Source organism: Silurus aristotelis, assembly GCF_946808225.1.
Source record: "Silurus aristotelis genome assembly, chromosome: 5".
NCBI lineage: Eukaryota > Metazoa > Chordata > Actinopteri > Siluriformes > Siluridae > Silurus > Silurus aristotelis.
In genome coordinates, this window is record NC_139578.1 from 23,703,479 (window position 1) to 23,721,641 (window position 18,163).

Genomic DNA, 18,163 nt, shown 5'->3' on the forward strand with positions numbered 1-18,163 from the left:
TGTCAAAGTATAGGATTGGGGTTAAATGGCAAATTGTGTATAAATCACAGGCACTGTAAAGCAGAGGTGTGAAGAGAGGTGTAAAGTAGATTATGTGTAAAAACGTACGCAAGTGCGAGCAGCTTTCTCCAAATTGTTTTAAAATTGCGAAAATGGCATTATGTGCTAAGTAGGTAGTACTGTGTACATATTGCAAGGTTTAAGGGCTTTTCTGACTCTTAGGCCTAACAAACAATAATAAGTTCAAACCTAATGACCATGCAGTCAGAGTGACCATTGGGTTCTTGGTCAGCTCTCTTACTAAGGCCATTCTCCCACCAGCTGTTGGAAGAGTCCTGGTTGTGCCAAACTTATTCTTTAATTTGAGAATTATGGAGGAATTATGGAGGAATCTTCAGTATAGTAGAATTTTTTTGTAGCCTTCCCCAGATCTCATCCTTGGAACATTCCTGTCTATGAGCTCTGCAGGCAGTTCCTTTGACCCCATGGCTTGGTTTTTGCTCTGATATCTCTGATATGCTGTGTCAGCTGTGAGGCCTTCTATAGAGAGTTGTGAGCCTTTTTAAATCGTGTCCAATCAATAAACCTTTCCACATGTAGACTTCAGTCAAGTGATCCAGAGAAATGGGAGGCACCTGAGCTAAATGTCTGGTTTTTCGCATAGGGTCTAATACATATGCACATGTGATGTTTTAAAGAAATTACAGTCATGTATAGAATTCCGTTTTCACTTTGTCATACATACACCACCAATTACTATTTTATTTAACATCATGGCGTGTTTCTTTCAGCTATTACGTTCACTTTCTTGTTTATGAGCTTCCTGTGTGATGTAATAAAGCCTCAGATACAAGCTGTTCAAATTCCATTTTTAGCTCACGAAAGTGAAAGGATTTATTATACTTTGCATTTCCTTTGTTAATCTCATAAACTTCATTATCATACCCGTGGCCTGCTCCTGTCTGGGTATTTTTGGGTTTTTATTGACAGCAGATGAGGGCCAATGGCAGACCTTCTCCCTCTCATACATTTCCCTTAAAGCGCTGTAAAACCGGTTTACCTGCGTTTATTTATAGTCTTTCCGTTTTCACGCCCATGTGTGTGAGTGTGTGTGTGTGTGTGTGTGTGTGTGTGTGTGTGTGTGTGTGTGTGTGTGTGTGTGTGTGTGTGTGGCGCGACTCAGAGGGCGGTTCCAGGTAACAGGATAATCCTTAACTTTGCCTACTCACCTGAGAGAGGAGTTTCTTCTTAAAAGGGTGTGTATGTGTGAGTTCAGTTGAGGAAGTCAGTGTGAAAGTTCACTGTGTGTGTGAGTGCATGGGTGCTGCTAGAACATGGCCATGGCCAGGCTGTGTCCAGGTGGTATATGCTGCCTACCCGCTCTTCCTTTTACGTGTATCAGAGGGGCTCAGGGAGACCAGGGCCACCTCAGTGAGGAGGATTTTTTGGAGTGCTGTTCTGGCAGCACTGTTTCTTCCCCCACAGAGAGAGATATTGACGAGAACACACAGGTTAGAGCTGCACACACGGTGGAAATTCTTTTATGCATTTTAGAGAATGAGTATGATTGTGTAGTTGTTTGGAGAGTCTTGTGTGTGTTTGGGAGTCTGTTTGTGTGCCATTTATTGTCTTAGATAAGGATCTCATTCTCTGTGTATAAACTATTCTTTTCCTCTCTCTTCTGCTCTTTTTATGTGTCTCTGTTTATACCTGCCAAGGTGTAAAGACCTCTGTCCTCAGTCAAAATCTCGGACATCACATTTTTTTCACTAGCATTTATTGTTTTGGGATGGATTTTAGATTTAGATTTGTCCTTTTTTCAATCACCGTACTTTTTCCTTTGACTAACATTTGTAACTTAATGGATTAGTGTGTGTGTGTGTGTGTGTGTGTGTGTGTGTGTGTGTGTGTGTGTGTGTGTGTGTGTGTGTGGGTGTGTGTGTGTGTGTGTGTGTGTGTGTTAATCAGTTTGCACTTTTTCTATGTGGCTCTGAATACAAGCAAGATGACAAGATGTAGGAGACAATGTAGCTAGACAAACACGTATTAACACGAAACCTCTTTAGGATGCGCACTGCAGCCAGGTGTGAACTAGGAAAAGTCACTTGGAATTCTATAGCTGGATTTGTCACACACAGTCAACATACAGAAACACCACAAAGAATTGAACAGATGGCTTTAAAAAGCAGAAAGCATGGCTCTTACGGCTCCAGATGCCGGATTAACTGGATTATCACTGGAGTAGGATTAGCATTGATCACATTTTGTGCCAGCTGCTGATCGGGTTTGCATCTTGCAGCTTTATTACCTGCTCCACTAGCCTGTAGCCATGCTCATAAATTAATTGGAACAGTGAACTAAATCTGTACAAGATAATTTTTTCAGTAGATTAAGATATCAGAACTATGCAGTTTGATACTGTTTTACAGTTCAACTACTCAAAATCAGATATTCTGGCTGGCATGATGTCTATCCAGGCAAGTTGCTGATGGTTTATTTAGTTTTTCAAAGGTTATGTAAGGTTTAGACTGCAGGGACAATATATTGACCGATTTAGAACCTGAAAGCATTTACGACTTCTCTCACCTGAGGGCAGAGACACTCAGGTCATCCTCAGATGCGATGTCATATTCTGAGTGTGTGTATCTGTGGTGTCTAGTAATAGAATTGCATCTTGTCCAGAGTGTATTTTTATGCCAACCGCCAGCCAGGGTAAAAATGCCTACTGAAGATGTCTGAGCTGTTTTTGCAGAAATTAATTCTGAATATAACGATGGCTGCAGATTCTCTAACTCAGTGACTGGTTTGGAATTGAGTCAGCATCAGCTCTTGGAGAGAGGGTGATTTAGGGCTCTAATGGCCTCATTAGCTTAATTACTAGCTGACAAAGACAGTGAAGATGTCTAATGATGGACAATTTGTCTGATTGTTTCGGGTGTAGCTTCAAATTGCAGGAGATACAATATTATCTAAATAAACAAAACCATCACTGAGGAAAACCGTTCTCCAAACTGAAGGATAACAAAAGCCTCTAATAAAAGAGCTGAACAAATGAAATGGGAGTGAGTATAGTAAAAGTCGATCCTATTATAATCCTATCTTATTCCTTTTAACACAATCACAGCAGGGCATATAACTCATTGATCAATCTGAACAAGTTAAAACATCACATATACAGTGGGAAAATTCAGTTGTGGGTTAACTGTGGTATACAATTAGCAAGCTTGAGGATATTTTCATTGATATTGCTGTAAATGTTGTACAGGACTTTCTGTTCTTAAGTCAATTTTTATTATTACCAAATTTCATTGCAAAACCCAACATGTTTTATCAACAGGCCTAGCCCAAGTGTAATTCAGACTTAATCAGCAAAAGTATTGTGGAATGAAGAGTGGAATTGACTATCTGGTGTTTCCCAGGCACATGGGTTTAAAACTTAATTTCAGAATACACAAAGGAAACCCAGAGAGACTGCTTTTACATATGGCTCAGAAATGTGTGTGGTTTCGGTTAGTCAGACTTGGTTTAGCTCCATGTCCAGGCACATTAGCATGAGCTCAGTGTCTAAAAGCACCAAGGGAAATGTAACTCATGGCACAGTCACTGAGTTGATTCTTAAACAGCCACAATTCCAATGCACATTAAGGCACTGTTTTTTTATTTTATATAAAAAAAATGTCGGCTTTTAGTTTGATAGGATTAAGCAGTTGTTCTAGGCTGTTCAATCACTCACAGACAAACTCGGTTTGGATATAAACTTATCAGCATTAATCTCGAAAAGTGTAAATTAGGGCTGTAGCTATTGATTATTTTAGTAAGTAAAAGAGTATTCTACAGATTATCACATCGATTAATCGGAAAAGAAGTACCTTTTCTTTATTAAAGAGCTAAATATGACAAGAGAAAATAAGACGAGTCTCTCAAAAAGTAATTTGTTTCCTTTTTAGAAAAAAGTTTAGTTTTATTGCTGAAATTTAGATGCATAAAAGATTTTGTGCCTTTAATTGCCATATTACATAAAAATGCAAATGTATAAATAAAAATATAACAATCAATTTCAGATGACTCTCAAAAAAAATGTAAGCACATTCTGGTGTTTTATTTATATTTTGGTTTAAAATGATCCCAAATTCGGGATGTTCCATCGTTTTCTTTGGCCTGAATCTTTTCCTCACCCCTCGCTGTTTTCTCACAGTTGTTAGATTTTTTTCATTCTGCAGCATCTCCTGTGTTTACCTGTTTAGAGCACTTTCAGAGTTTAGCGGATGGCATCAGTAATAATGGTCCGTGGATAAACACAGTGCTCCGTGTGTAGTTAAATGGCCTAAACGGAGCATAAATAATTCGTTTCGATTATTTTTTGTATTCGATTTACTGAAATTACTCGAGGAATTGTTTCAACCCTAGAGTAAATGCTGCATATGTGTTCTGGCCTGGGAAAAGGAGTCACATTACTTGTATATAACTATAAAATTGAAACTATAATGATTGTATGTAAAAATTCCACTCGATTTGATTGTCATGCAAAAAAAAAAAACTTCCAAAATGTGACAGACTACCATGTACATCTGAAGGCAACTTTAATGAAATCAGAGAGGAAATGAACAATAAAAACACTCAAAGGGTGTTCATTTTTTGGGTGGGAAATATTTGCAGAGCTGCCATTTTGTAATAAAGGCCAATCAGTAAATTGACTCAAGTGTGAAATTTTAATAAAAGCCTTATTCCCAGTGTGTGGTACTGCTTTGCTGAGGTCAATCAACCCACTGCAGGTGCAGCACATAAAGCACACTTCATCAAATACTGCATACCAAGGTCAAGCTGAAATCTTATCACACAATCCAGGTGATTAAAATACTACCATACAGACAAGAGAAGTGCAAACATTTCTGCTCGGGACATTTTCGCACTGAAGAAAAACATTTTTGACTAAGGTTTTTATCATTGTCACCTTCTGCGCTTTAATCCACTTATTCAGTATGATTGAAAATAAAAATCCAAAATTCAGTCTGGTTCTGGACGTGTGGGGAAATGGCCTCGAAGATTAGGTTAAGTTTTGTTGTAGTAGACACAGTTTATTTTTTAAATGTCCATTTAATCTCCATTTGTTTTTTAAATAAGCTCCACTCTTCTGGGGAGGTTTTCCGCTAAATTTTGGAGCGTGATTGTGGAGATTTGTGCTGATTCAGTGACTTTATTGAAGTCAGGTACTTATGTGAGGAGTTCTGGGGTGCACTGGGGCTTTGTGCACAGGGGCATTGTATTGCTGGAACAGGTTTCAGGTCTCCTAGTTCAAGTGAAGAGTAGATTTAATGCATCGAAATCCAAACACATCCTGTACAATTGTGTGCCTCCAAGTTTTGTAACAATACTATTGTTTGGTAACAAAACGTTTGCCCATATAGTGTATATTCTGATATTAAGGCCAGTCCACATTTAACATACATTCATAGTATTTTCTTTATTGAACTATAACTCAAGTACTTAATACACTCATTCCCTGCAAGTTTGCCCCACCTTTTTTTTTTTATCATCTACTGATTAAACAACTGACAATCATGTTGGCAGCAACTCATTGGTGTTTCCCCAGTAACTGACAGATAAGAGTGATCAGCTGACACTGAGCTATCAGAGAGTGATCTTTAGATAATTGATTAATGACTTTAATAGAGAACCTTTATCCGGAGAGGTGTGACATCCTTTAGAACTTTTATAGGCAACAACAACATTATTACATTGAAAGGTGGTGGCATGCTGGACTTGCTTTGTTGTTTTGAATGAGGAAGCAAAAGTTAGTGTGTGGAGTGTTGTACAAAATGAACAAATCTATCAAGTCCACAATCCACAATTGAGTCATAATATTTATTATTTAATAGGGCATGGTATTTAATTTCAGTAGTGTCGGGTTAATTTTACCTTCAGGATTCTGGTGGTGGTGATGAGATACACCCATGGCACTAAAGACACCATTAAAGGCTAAACAAACAACATGCAAGATATTACCAGTAATGAATTTATGTTCCATATTTGTGTTGCCCTAGGAATGCACCAGTAATTTAATATGCAAACTATTCATACACGCATAACACAAATTACGTTGATTATGTTATAATCAATCCTGTTTTACAACAGTGCAAAACCCCCTCTAGGACATAAGCAAAGTTCTGTAATATTTGGATTAATAAATTACTGATACTGTGTGTAGAAAGAGCCAAGAAAACATATTAGCTAGTTTAGCTAACTAGCATTGAATTGTGATTAAAATAAAACAAATAAAAATACACAAAGCAGAACAGGACAAAAATGTTTAACTTTTAAGCACATAGGGTTCACTATTCACAACTGGGACCTCTATGAGCTTGTGTTGGATATGAAAAATAATAAATTATCTGAATATGCAAGTAATGCTAATAACACTAAATTATTCTGTTTGACAGCATATTGGTAGCTTGCAGTATTGTATATATATATATATATATATATATATATATATATATATATATATATATATATATATATATATATATATATATATATATATATATATATATATCTCTAAAAGACGTACTGCCACAGATTTTGTGTTTTCAGCAGACTTGTTATTCCTAATCAACTTGTTAGTCATTTTATATATATAAAAAAAGTTATATGTTAAAAAAATATAGCTAAAAATAAATAAAATCAATGTGTTGATGTGTTTTCTCTGGTAATTATTATTCCTGGCTGCCGGAACACTGTTGTTGTAATGGTTTGTTTCGTACCGCTTTATTGCCTTTGAGCTGATTTTTATAATAATAATTCTCAGCTCTTTTTTTTTTTAATTATTATTATTTTTATAATGATAATTCTCTTTCTATTTTTACCTCTCTCATTTTGGCTCCGGGTCTGTCATTTTCTCTTGCTCATTGGCCTCTCTATCTCTTTCACTCTTGTGAATCCTTCTTATCTTAAAAGGTGAATAAGAGGCGCAAAGCTAATGCTTCATACCGGTTCCTGCTTTCTAGAATAATTGCTCATAGCTGTGTGCTAAGCATTTCAAACGCAAGGTCTGACTAACAATTTACTCATATGTTCACAGTGACAGTGGACGATGGTGATTGTTACTCTCACTCACCCCCACATATACATAGAGACCTTACACATAGAGACATTACATTTTCAAATGTGCCTCACTGAGATCCTTCATTACCCAGGACTGCAGAAACAAATAGTTTCAGAAATTGATTAACTTTGTGAGATTTAAAGATTCAGCACTGTGAATGACATTGTGGATCAGAGGAGACATAGAGAACATAGAAAGGAGGATGAGAAGGAGGGGGAAATGCTTGAATGAATAAAAATGGGGGGGGGACTGCAAAGGGAGATGGAGAGAGGACAGAGGAAGAAGTATAAAGATTAAAGGAGTTCAGTGCATCACTTTGAGGAGTCTAAGTCATCATCTGACGTCTTATGTGTCTGTCTGTATTGTGTGGGTCTTTGTGTGTCTGTGAGTGTGTGTATCATACGCCGCCAGTCAAAAGTTAAATACATTATATTAACTCGTTTAAAAGATGTGTAAGTCTTTCTTAAAATATTTTATATAGAACGTCAGTGCACAGAGCTCAGTGTGGATATGAAATAAAGTACAGATATGTTGTCCAAATACAGTATCTCACAAAAGTGAGTACTCCCCTCACATTTTGCAGTTATAGATTTACTGTCATCTGAAAATTACTCAACATAAAGCCATTGCTGTCTAAATAATTAACAACAAAAGTGAGCACACACTAAGTGAACATGTCAAAACTCTGTCCAAAGTGTAAATATTTTGGGTGAGCACCATTGTTATCTACTGTAGCACTGCCTTAATCCTCCTGGGCATGAAATTCACCAGAGCTGCACAGGTTGTTGCTGTGATCCTCTTCCACTCCTTCATAAAGACATCACGAAGATGCTGAATGTTATACACATGGTACTTATCCACCTTCCGCTTGAGGATGCCCTCAATAGGGTTCAGATCTGGAGACATACTTGGCCACTCATTGCCTTCACCTTCAGCTTCTTCAGAAAGGCAGTTGTCAGCTGTTTTCCGTTGTTATTATGTTGGAAAACTGCCCAGTTTCTGAAGGAAGGGCATCATGTTCTGCTTCAGAATGTCACAGTACATGATGGGATCTATGTTTTCCTCAATAAACCACAGTTTTTCAGTACCAGCAGCCCCAGACCATGATGTTACCACCACCATGCTTGACTGTAGGCAAGACACAACTTTCTTGTTCTCCTCACCAGCTGGACACCATCTGATCCAATAAAGTTTATCTTAGTCTCATCAGACCACGGGACATTCAATTTTAATTCAATTTATTATTTGTAGAGCGCTTTTAACAATGAACATTGTCTCAAAGCAGCTTTACACAGAAAATGTGGCGAGTAAAAGTGAATATGTTCTTTATAAGTGTACGTTTGTCCCTGATGAGTGAGCCGGTGGCGACTGTGGCAAGGAAAAACTCCCCGAGATGGCATAAGGAAGAAACCTTGAGAGTAACCAGACTCAAGAGGGAACCTATCCTCATCTGGGTTGCACCGAATGTCCATTTATAGCAGATATACAATGTTGCGGGGTACAGTGATGATGATCAGAAGCGAACTGTATCCTGAGTCAGTGTAGGAGACTGTTGACATTAACTACAGTCAAATCCATCCTCAAAGCTCCCGTTCTTACTCCGGAATTTCATGGAACCACCCAAGGTGTTGATGAGAAACCGTCCCAAGCTGCACAGAGTGGCCTCCAGTCGAAGAGAACACTATCCAGAGGCAGGCCTGGGCGAAGAGGGAAGATCCACGGAGGGGAGAGGGGCAGGAACAGTGGTCACTGGAGCCTCAGGAGCATGTTTAACTTGACCGAGAGAGAGAGAGAGAGAGAGAGAGAGAGAGAGAGAGAGAGAGAGAGAGAGAGAGAGAAGAGGGTGACAGGAAGAGAAGGATATGGCTTATTAAGTGTCCTTATTGTTGTATAAAAGTTAACATCACTGTGCAGTTTGGACTCCGGCAAGACTCGCTATGGCAGCATAACTACAAGGGAGAACCAGAAGGTAACACAGACATGAGGGATCTCAGGGATAAGAGACGACCCACCACACCACCGTCAACGAACCTGAGTGAACGTGTGAATGTAAGGGGATGACAGCATACAAATATCACAGTTCACCAAACACTTTATATCCATGACACTCTATATCTATGATATATCCATGGTTCCAGGAATTCATGCTCTTGTACAGGTTGTCTTAAGCAAACTGTTTGTGGTCTTTTTTTTTAAGTCGGCTTCAGAAGAGGCTTCCTTCTGGGATGATGGCAATGCAAACCGACTTATTGCAGTGTGCGGCGTATGGTCTGAGCACTAACAAGCGGATCTTTCACTTCTGCAACCTCTAAAGCAATACTGGCAGCACTCATGTTTTGAAGCAACTTCTGCACCTGACACACAGCACAAGGACTCAACTTCTTTGTCTAAACCCTTGCGTGGTCTGTTCTGACTGGAACCCGTCTTAGAAAACCTCTGTATGACCCTGGCCACTGTACTGTAACTTGGTTTCAGGGTGATCTTCCTATTGCCTCGGCCATCTTTGTGGAAAGCAAGAATTTTAATTCTCAAATCCTCAGAGAGTCTTTGCCATGAGGTTCCATGTTGAATATCCCGTGATCAGGATGAGAGAATTGTACACAAAGCACCAAATCTTAACTGCTTCAATGCAAGATACACAAATTTGTATAGTCATGTCAAGCAGACAAAAACATGAACGTGATAAATAGGACATGTGGCTTTACATGGTTACACATCATATTGCTGTTATCACTTTTCTTGCCAGCTATTTTGACAATAATGGCTGTATACTGAATTATTTTTAGAGGACAGTAAATCTGTACTGCTATATAAGCTGCATATTGACTACTCTAGTGTGTGTGTGTTGTGTGTGTTGTGTGTGTGTGTGTGTGTGTGTGTGTGTGTGTGTGTGTGTGTGTGTGTGTGTGTGTGTGTGTGTGTGTGTGTGTGTGTGTGTTGTGTCCATGATGGTGCATTTTAGTTAAATTAGATGAAAAATTAGGCATTCCACCTCTAATAATGTGAAGCTGCAAAACAAAAGAGCTGCATGCTAAGTCAGAGACTGGCGGTTACAATTTTCATTCGAGAATGCTAAACAATTAACTGCTTTACTGAAATGAAGTTTTATTAGGAATGAAAGTATTCTTGCAGCCACAGGAATATTGCAAGGTGACTTAGAACACGTTCGTCTACATTACATTTAAGTGTGATTGAAAATATTTATGTAAAATGAAGTCATATTTATATGTCATAGTGTCCACAGTTATTTTACATCTGTGTTTCGGTGGAATTTGAAGATCTTATGCCTCTAAGGCATGTTATTTAAACATTCCTCACCCGGATTCACATGCTATATCCCACACAGGTTAGTCTCTCATTATGAACTTTCTCTTTCTTTCACTTGCCCTGTAGAAGAGTGTGAAGGAGGGCATCTTGTTAAAGCAGACTAGCTCCTTTCAAAGATGGAAGAGGAGATACTTCAAACTAAGAGGCAGGACTCTCTACTATGCCAAGGACTCAAAGGTAATAGCAGTAATAACTCATTTTAATGGATCTCAGTCTGGCTCACCTTGTTATATAACCTTCTTTTTTTGTTTCAGTCTCTTATATTTGACGAGGTCGACCTTTCGGATGCCAGTGTGGCAGAGACAAGCACCAAGAACATAAACAACAGCTTTACAGTACGTACACACATATTTACAATCAGTAAACAGCTTCTCAATGATGGCACACAGCTTTACAGCAAGTACAACAACTTTAAAATCAGTAAACAGCTTTACTGTGATGACACACAGCTTTACTAACACTTCATGCAACTACACAGTGTGTACACAGCTTTACTAACACTACACGCAACTACACAAAGTGTACACAGCTTTACAGTGAGTACACAGCTTTATAGACAGTACACATTTATTTAATGAGCACACACAGCTTTGCAGTGATTACACAGCTTTGCAGTGATTACACAGCTTTGCATTGAGTACTCATAGCTTTACAACAGATCACACACAGCTTTACAGTGAGTACATACAGAGATATAGAAAGCACACACAGCTTTACAGTGAATAAACACAACTTTACAGTGAGTAAACATAACCTTATATAGATTTACAGACAATATACAAAGTTTTACTGACATTACACACAGTTTTACAGATAGTACTCAAAGTTCTACACACAAAGACAGTACACACAACTTTATAGTGTACAGACAGAGTTATAGACACTATAAACCTGGGTGTATTGTCTATAACAAGGTATGTGCATTTCCCTCTATGATTCCATCCATCCATCCATCCATCCATCCATCCATCCATCCATCCATCCATCCATCTATCTATCTATCTATCTATCTATCTATCTATCTATCTATCTATCTATCTATCTATCTATCTATCTATCTATCTATCTATCTATCTATCTATCTATCTATCTATCTATCTATCTATCTATCTTTACAGTTAGGATATACAATGTTACACTGCAGTCTACTCACTCGTTACCCCCTCCCTTTATCTTACTTACACGGTCATGCACTGACTCACTTGCACTAACTCTCCCTGACCCTTTAAACAGTTTACTTTACCTTTCTTACACCTACTCACACACTTTTCCTCACTCGTTTCACCTGCTCACCTTAACCTGCTTTCAGGTGATCACCCCTTTCCGTAAGTTGATGCTCTGTGCGGAGAGCAGGAAGGAGATGGAGGATTGGATCAGCGCTCTGAAGTCTGTACAGAAATGGGAGACCTATGAGGTCAGTATTTGACCTTTACATTTGTTAGCTGATGACAGGACACTGTTTTCTGATGTGGTGTCAGAAGTGCAACAATTTATATCTCAGTGTCGGTGAAGTTCTGTCCCTGTGGCATGCGCATTGACCTACACGTACATATGTGCAATGTGGTTTTGTTACAAGAATGTACAAGTGTATAGTGAAGTGTGTGTTGTGTGTGATCTCAGGCCAGTCAGTTTAATATGGAACACTTCTCTGGGATGCATAATTGGTACGCGTGCTCTCATGCTCGCCCTACATTCTGTAACGTCTGTCGGGAGGCTTTACCTGGAGTCACCTCTCACGGCCTGTCCTGCGAAGGTAAACACACAAACAACAATTCAACCAGCAGCGTAAACTGCAACACAAATCATCCATGCTCCTGCTATTATATTTTCTTAATCTAGTTAAATGTTCTATCTTTTTTTCTTTGTCATCACTTTTTTTCTCGTACTTTGTGCGTTACAGTGTGTAAGTTCAAGGCTCATAAACGCTGTGCTGTCCGATCCACTAACAACTGTAAATGGACCACTCTGGCTTCGATAGGAAATGATATCATCGAGGATGAAGACGGGGTAAAATTATATATTTGAACAGACCCTTTATGTTAGTGCAATTTTGTATTTAACACTGAATAAGTAAGAACTGCTGTGTGTATGTGTGTGTACGTGGCCAGGTTTCCATGCCACACCAATGGCTGGAGGGGAACCTGCCGGTCAGTGCTAAGTGTGTGGTGTGTGATCGGGCATGCGGCAGTGTGCGCAGGCTGCAGGACTGGCGCTGTCTCTGGTGCAGAGCCATCGTAAGTGTTCTGGAAATTAATAACTGCTAATACTGTAATTCTGTTAAAATCATTTTCTGCTTTTTTTATATATATTTTATTGTTATATATAAAATTTTTATACTTATATAGTTCTGAAATGTCAGTAGTAGTTTGACTGCATAGTTTCCCACCGTTTTTGAAGTAGCACCTTGTTAACAAATGTAAATGACTATTATGTGTATATCACTGTGTATGTTTTTAGGTCTTCATAACATGCTTTATCATCAAACCTTTATCGCATATCTTTATTATCGCTATGTATATAAACATCTCCAGTCATATTTGTGTGTTTGCAGGTACACAGTAGCTGTAAGGAGCAGTTGGGGAAGGTGTGTCCCCTTGGTCAGTGTAAAGTGTCCATCATTCCTCCCACAGCACTCAACAGCATTGATTCAGATGGTAAGAGTTGTCTGACAGCTGCATCATCATCATCAAATGAATCCACCATAGAAAAGCCTAAACCTTAATAAAAAAAAAATAAATTTAATACTACTTAGCAATGTCAAGTCACATTGCCCTAAAACAACTTCTACAATCTTTACATGATATTAGCTCACATTTTGTAAAATGTTTTTATTTTTTTAATTCCCTTTATCTTACTGATGATTTTTCAAAGTTTCTCCCTGTCATTTGTAACAGTTCTAGTTATTTGGACTCTGCATCCACTGTATTGGTCAATACATGATGTTTTATTAAAATGCATTAATTAAGAAAGCCTTTATTAATTGCTTGTTAAATAGTGTCTAACTTTGTTCACAGTGTCTGTTACTTTTTCACTTTGTCGCCCTATATCTGATCATATCAGTGTGTAACATACTGGAATTTTTTACTTAAAACAATACAAAACCGAATGACACATAACTAAGTTACAATTTCCATTGACTGCAAACACACAGCATAAACAAAGTAGATATGCCTTAAATGCAGCATGCAGACTGTGTGATTGTATAATTCCAGGGGATTTCTATTGAGTTTTATAGTGTAGGATTAAAGGCTGGTCTCATGATTTATTCCTCATGATCCCATTTATTGGTCTTGCTAAATATAGTTCTGGTTTTTATTTTCAGTTTGTAGGAAACAGTTTAATCTTAAGTGCAGTGCACAAAAGAAGCTAACTACTTGAAGTACATGCAAAAATTATTCGATACATTCAAAGGTTAATTTCAGCTAATCTAGTTCTTGGAATTTTCCTGAACTTGATGGTGCCAGTATTGGCCACAGCTTATTGTCAAGCGTGATGTTAGGACTCATCTGTTACAAGCCTCCAGCACAGTGTGGGTTAAAACTAATAAAAGCAAATACATACAAGAACAGTATCCAGTATCCAAATACAGTAATGGCCCAAATAAAGCCAGCAGTCCATACAGTATATAAAACATTGCCTCAAAAATGAGTTCTCACTCAAACCCTTGTATGTAAAATCCTGAAGCAGTCGGCTAAATAATTTGGATATTTTGGATTATTTCGATGTTTTTACACTGACCCAATAAATCAAGGGTTAAATGGATTATTTGCTTTTCTTGACATGACTATACTTGGAGAAAATTTATAAAAAATATTTTTTTTTTTCTCTACTGATTCTAGCGAGCCGAAGTAGAGCGAGCCAAACAATTTGGTATCCAGGCAGCTCCAAGGCTGCCTAGATACCAAACATGCCTAAATTTCCCAAATTAGTCACACATTAATTTAGGGTAAAAAAAAAATCTGCTAATCTTTTTGGTTTTGCATCTCAATCTCTGTCTCTCTTCAGGTTTCTGGAAGGCCGCAAGTCCATCATGCTCCAGTCCTCTGCTGGTGCTGGTTAACAGTAAGAGTGGTGATAATCAGGGAGTGAAATTCCTGCGCAAGTTCAAACAGCTGCTCAACCCTGCGCAGGTCTTTGACCTCATGAACGGTGGACCACAGCTGGGGTGAATCTAAGTTATTATACTGAATGTGTTTACAATATTGTATGATGATGGATAAGGCTTTGAGCTGTATTTGTGTATTTTGAAGTCTCTGTGTGTGTGTGTGTGTGTGTGTGTGTGTGTGTGTGTGTGTGTGTGTGTGTGTGAGTATGTGTGCTAATGTGTTTGTGTGCTGTATAGATTACGCCTATTCCAGAAGTTTGTGACATTTCGTATCCTGGTGTGTGGGGGTGATGGCAGCGTCGGTTGGGTTCTGTCTGAACTAGATAAACTGGGATTGCACAAACAGGTAAGATATAAAAAAAATCAGATAAGAATGTAACAGACAAAACTATTGCATTCTTCTTGTCAACGCAAGTGTGTGTGTGCATATGTGTGTGCTGCAGTGCCAGCTGGGTGTGCTACCACTGGGCACAGGAAATGACTTGGCACGGGTGCTGGGTTGGGGGGGGTTATGTGATGATGATGCACAGCTGTTGCAAATCCTGGAGAAACTGGAGAGAGCTACAACCAAGATGCTGGACAGGTAAAACACACACACACAAACACACACACAGCTTGTTTAGCTTGGATTGTTTTTGTCTATGGTCTCTAGAAATTTTGAACAGGAAAGATTTTGTATAGCATGAATAAGCATGATAAGATAAAAAATTTTTTTCACCTGTCAGATTTAAATCACATTTGGATGAGGTTTTCAATTCAAAACTGTATTTCTAGGGGTTGCATCTCGATTGCCCTGGTCAAATTTAATTTCATTTATGTCATTTCTATCTTCTTAATACAATATTTTTTGACAAGTACAGTAAGTGTAGTAAGTTAGTGTATAAACATCATTTTTATGTATTTCAACATATGTTGTAAAATGATTTACATTAGCACTGTTTAGAGCTGTGTGTGCTGTGTTATCAGATGGAGTATAATGACGTATGAAGTTCCCACCAAAACTGCACCGGTAATTGTAAAAGAGGACGATCCACTGGACTCTCCACTTCAGGTACAAGCCTGCTTTCGTTATCTAAACCTTCTGATTTAATATAGACATTGTTGATAAGATATAACATATTCAGCTTGTGTGCTTTATTAGTGTTCTTTTTTTTGTTTCTCTTTTTAGATTACTCATTACGCTGACTCTGTTGCCTCTCATCTGACAAAAATCCTGGACTCAGACAAACACAGTGATGTCATATCCTCTGCTAAGTGAGTGCTGCTGTGTTTTACATTCGAGCTCGCCATTCAGGCACGTTCAATCTTGTTGATGGAACGTAAGCAGGTGCAGTCAATCAAGATATTCTGCAGTCATGGGATGTGTGACATGTTTACTTTAGTCATCTGTTGTCAGCAGTAATGAGATTGTTTAGCGAGTTATGTACACAGTCTACAATGTCTTAGCTGCAGAATACCTCAGACTGAATCCACAAATGTTAAATAAATATATATCCTTAATGGAAACATCAACTATATCAATAATATGTCTGTCAAATTACATGGTTTTAAAAAGTGCTTGTTATTAGATTTAGATTATTTGGAATATCTGCTGCATGAATCCATGTGAAATAACATTAGCAGATTAGTAGCATTAGGTTAAAAAAGTCTGAAGAATTAAACATGTAACAGTACAGCAGCTGAACTTCATGTCCTGGTTAAACAGTTGCAGTGCTACTAGTTACGCAAAGTTATATACAGATCTGGTGTTATTCCACTGCAGTATCACATTATTTCTATGAAACGTTTTTTTTCTAGTTTCTAGTTAATTTGCCAATTACTGTGAAATGTGCACTATTTTAACTGTTTTAAAGACATTATTATTATTATATTTGACCCCATTATAATTGATTTATGTGTGTGTAGGTTTTTGTGTGGGACGGTCAACGAGTTTGTAGCTGAGGTAGGAAAAGCTTATGAGAAAGCTACTGAAAACAAGGAAGAGGCTGATGCTATGGCAAAAAAGGTTTGTGTGTGTTTATGTGTGTGTATATGGGAGGGAGGTGTTTGTGGGTGGATTTGAAGTGTGTAGGGGGTGGTTAAACAGTGTGTGTTATGTGAAGGTTGTATAAGTGACAGTGTAATAGGTGTATTTGACATTAGTAGGCTGAAGCTCAGTGCAGTTCAGATTCAGCCTGATGACTCAGTCCCCTTTAGTGCCTTATTCTTAGATCTGTAATATTAAAATCATGCGGTGTGTGTGTGTGTGTGTGTGTGTGTGTGTGTGTGTGTGTGTGTGCGTGCGTGTTTTACTTGTCACATCCTTGGTACCTATTTATCCCCCAGTGTGCCATGCTGAATGAAAAGCTGGACTCCCTGGTGCAGGCACTGAGCGAGGAGGCTGATGCTCAGCTAGTGCCTGCAGGCTCCCAGTCTCCTGAACAGGAGAGCGTGTCGAGTAGCCCAGACGTTCCTAGTGTCCCCAGACCCTTCAGATCCAAAGAGCAGCTGATGCTGAGAGCCAACAGCCTGAAGAAAGCACTAAGGCAGATCATAGAGCAGGCAGAGAAAGGTCAGCACTCTGCTCATGCTAACGCAAATCTGAATTATTTATGCATAATGAGAATATCACTTTATTTGAAATTATTCATGCGGCCTTAACGATGATATATATTTAGCATATTGAGCGGAAGAAAAGGCTTATTATTACCGGTAGCATGTGTACAGTATCTCCCAAAAGTAAGTACACCCCTCACATTTCAGCAACCATTTTAGTATATACAGACAATAATGGCTGTATGTTGAGTTATGTTATTGGATGCTGAAATGTGAGGGGTGTGCTCAGATACTGTATACACACACACACACACACACACACACACACACACACACACACACACACACACACACACACACTAAATCATTGCTACCACCTATGATGCTGACTCACCTGTTGTTCCACCTCTTGTTTCATTAGTGGTGGATGAGCAGAACAGACACACCCAAGTGCAGAGGATGTCTTCCTCTTCTTCAATAAAAAGAGGCAGTAGCGAGGACCTCAAGGAGGCGGAGCTACGTGAGTACCTTTTCAAGCTATGTATTTGGGTTCTATAAACAAATAGCATCGACCCATCAACTCAAGGGTGTAGTTTTCCCAACAAAACATGCTTAAGGGTGGATTGGTGATGCTGTTTGAATGAGTTTGTGAACAGGTGTGTGCATGGTGCCCTGTGATAAACTGGCATGCAGTGTGTAGTTTTACTTAACAGAATTGGTTCCGGATTTACCATGACGCTGAGCAGAATAAAACTATTTATGAAGATGAATGTTTATAATGCACATTATTATAATAGATTTAATCACAGGATTTATCCGTTTCAACAAGCAGCTAGTGGAGCCGTGTGACTGAATGTATTAAACAGTAATACAAATATTTTTTGTGTAATAAACAGGCAGGAGAAAATGCTTGTTTTACCATCTAGAGAGTAATAACTCCTGTGGTTGGGAGACAAAGGGACAAATTGAACCATGTTTTTATTTGGATTAAGGAATTTTATACTCTCTCTTCCATGGTAATCACAGCAACATGACCAGCGGTGAATGCCTAAGAATTTACGTATGTAGGGCGAAAAGAGTTTTGATCTAAGTGT

General features: G+C 38.5%; 1 protein-coding gene across 17 annotated transcripts in view; it reads left to right on the plus strand.

The window, feature by feature from the left end:
- LOC310726140 (diacylglycerol kinase delta) overlaps positions 1-18,163 on the plus strand; it is a 115,753-nt gene that overhangs the window by 84,394 nt on the left and 13,196 nt on the right. For 13 of the 17 annotated variants that reach the window (XM_083541424.1, XM_083541417.1, XM_083541427.1 and 10 more), the window contains 15 exons: positions 10,496-10,606; positions 10,684-10,764; positions 11,739-11,843; positions 12,050-12,182; positions 12,330-12,436; positions 12,538-12,663; positions 12,981-13,083; positions 14,435-14,594; positions 14,772-14,880; positions 14,978-15,117; positions 15,501-15,585; positions 15,703-15,788; positions 16,440-16,539; positions 16,860-17,085; positions 17,491-17,589. In XM_083541424.1, coding sequence (XP_083397550.1) covers positions 10,496-10,606; positions 10,684-10,764; positions 11,739-11,843; positions 12,050-12,182; positions 12,330-12,436; positions 12,538-12,663; positions 12,981-13,083; positions 14,435-14,594; positions 14,772-14,880; positions 14,978-15,117; positions 15,501-15,585; positions 15,703-15,788; positions 16,440-16,539; positions 16,860-17,085; positions 17,491-17,589 — 1,771 coding nt within the window. Of the gene's footprint in view, positions 1-1,270; positions 1,512-10,495; positions 10,607-10,683; positions 10,765-11,738; positions 11,844-12,049; positions 12,183-12,329; positions 12,437-12,537; positions 12,664-12,980; positions 13,084-14,434; positions 14,595-14,771; positions 14,881-14,977; positions 15,118-15,500; positions 15,586-15,702; positions 15,789-16,439; positions 16,540-16,859; positions 17,086-17,490; positions 17,590-18,163 lie in introns of those variants that run through there. The other 4 variants (XM_083541414.1, XM_083541423.1, XM_083541430.1 and 1 more) reach the window with 2 other exon arrangements.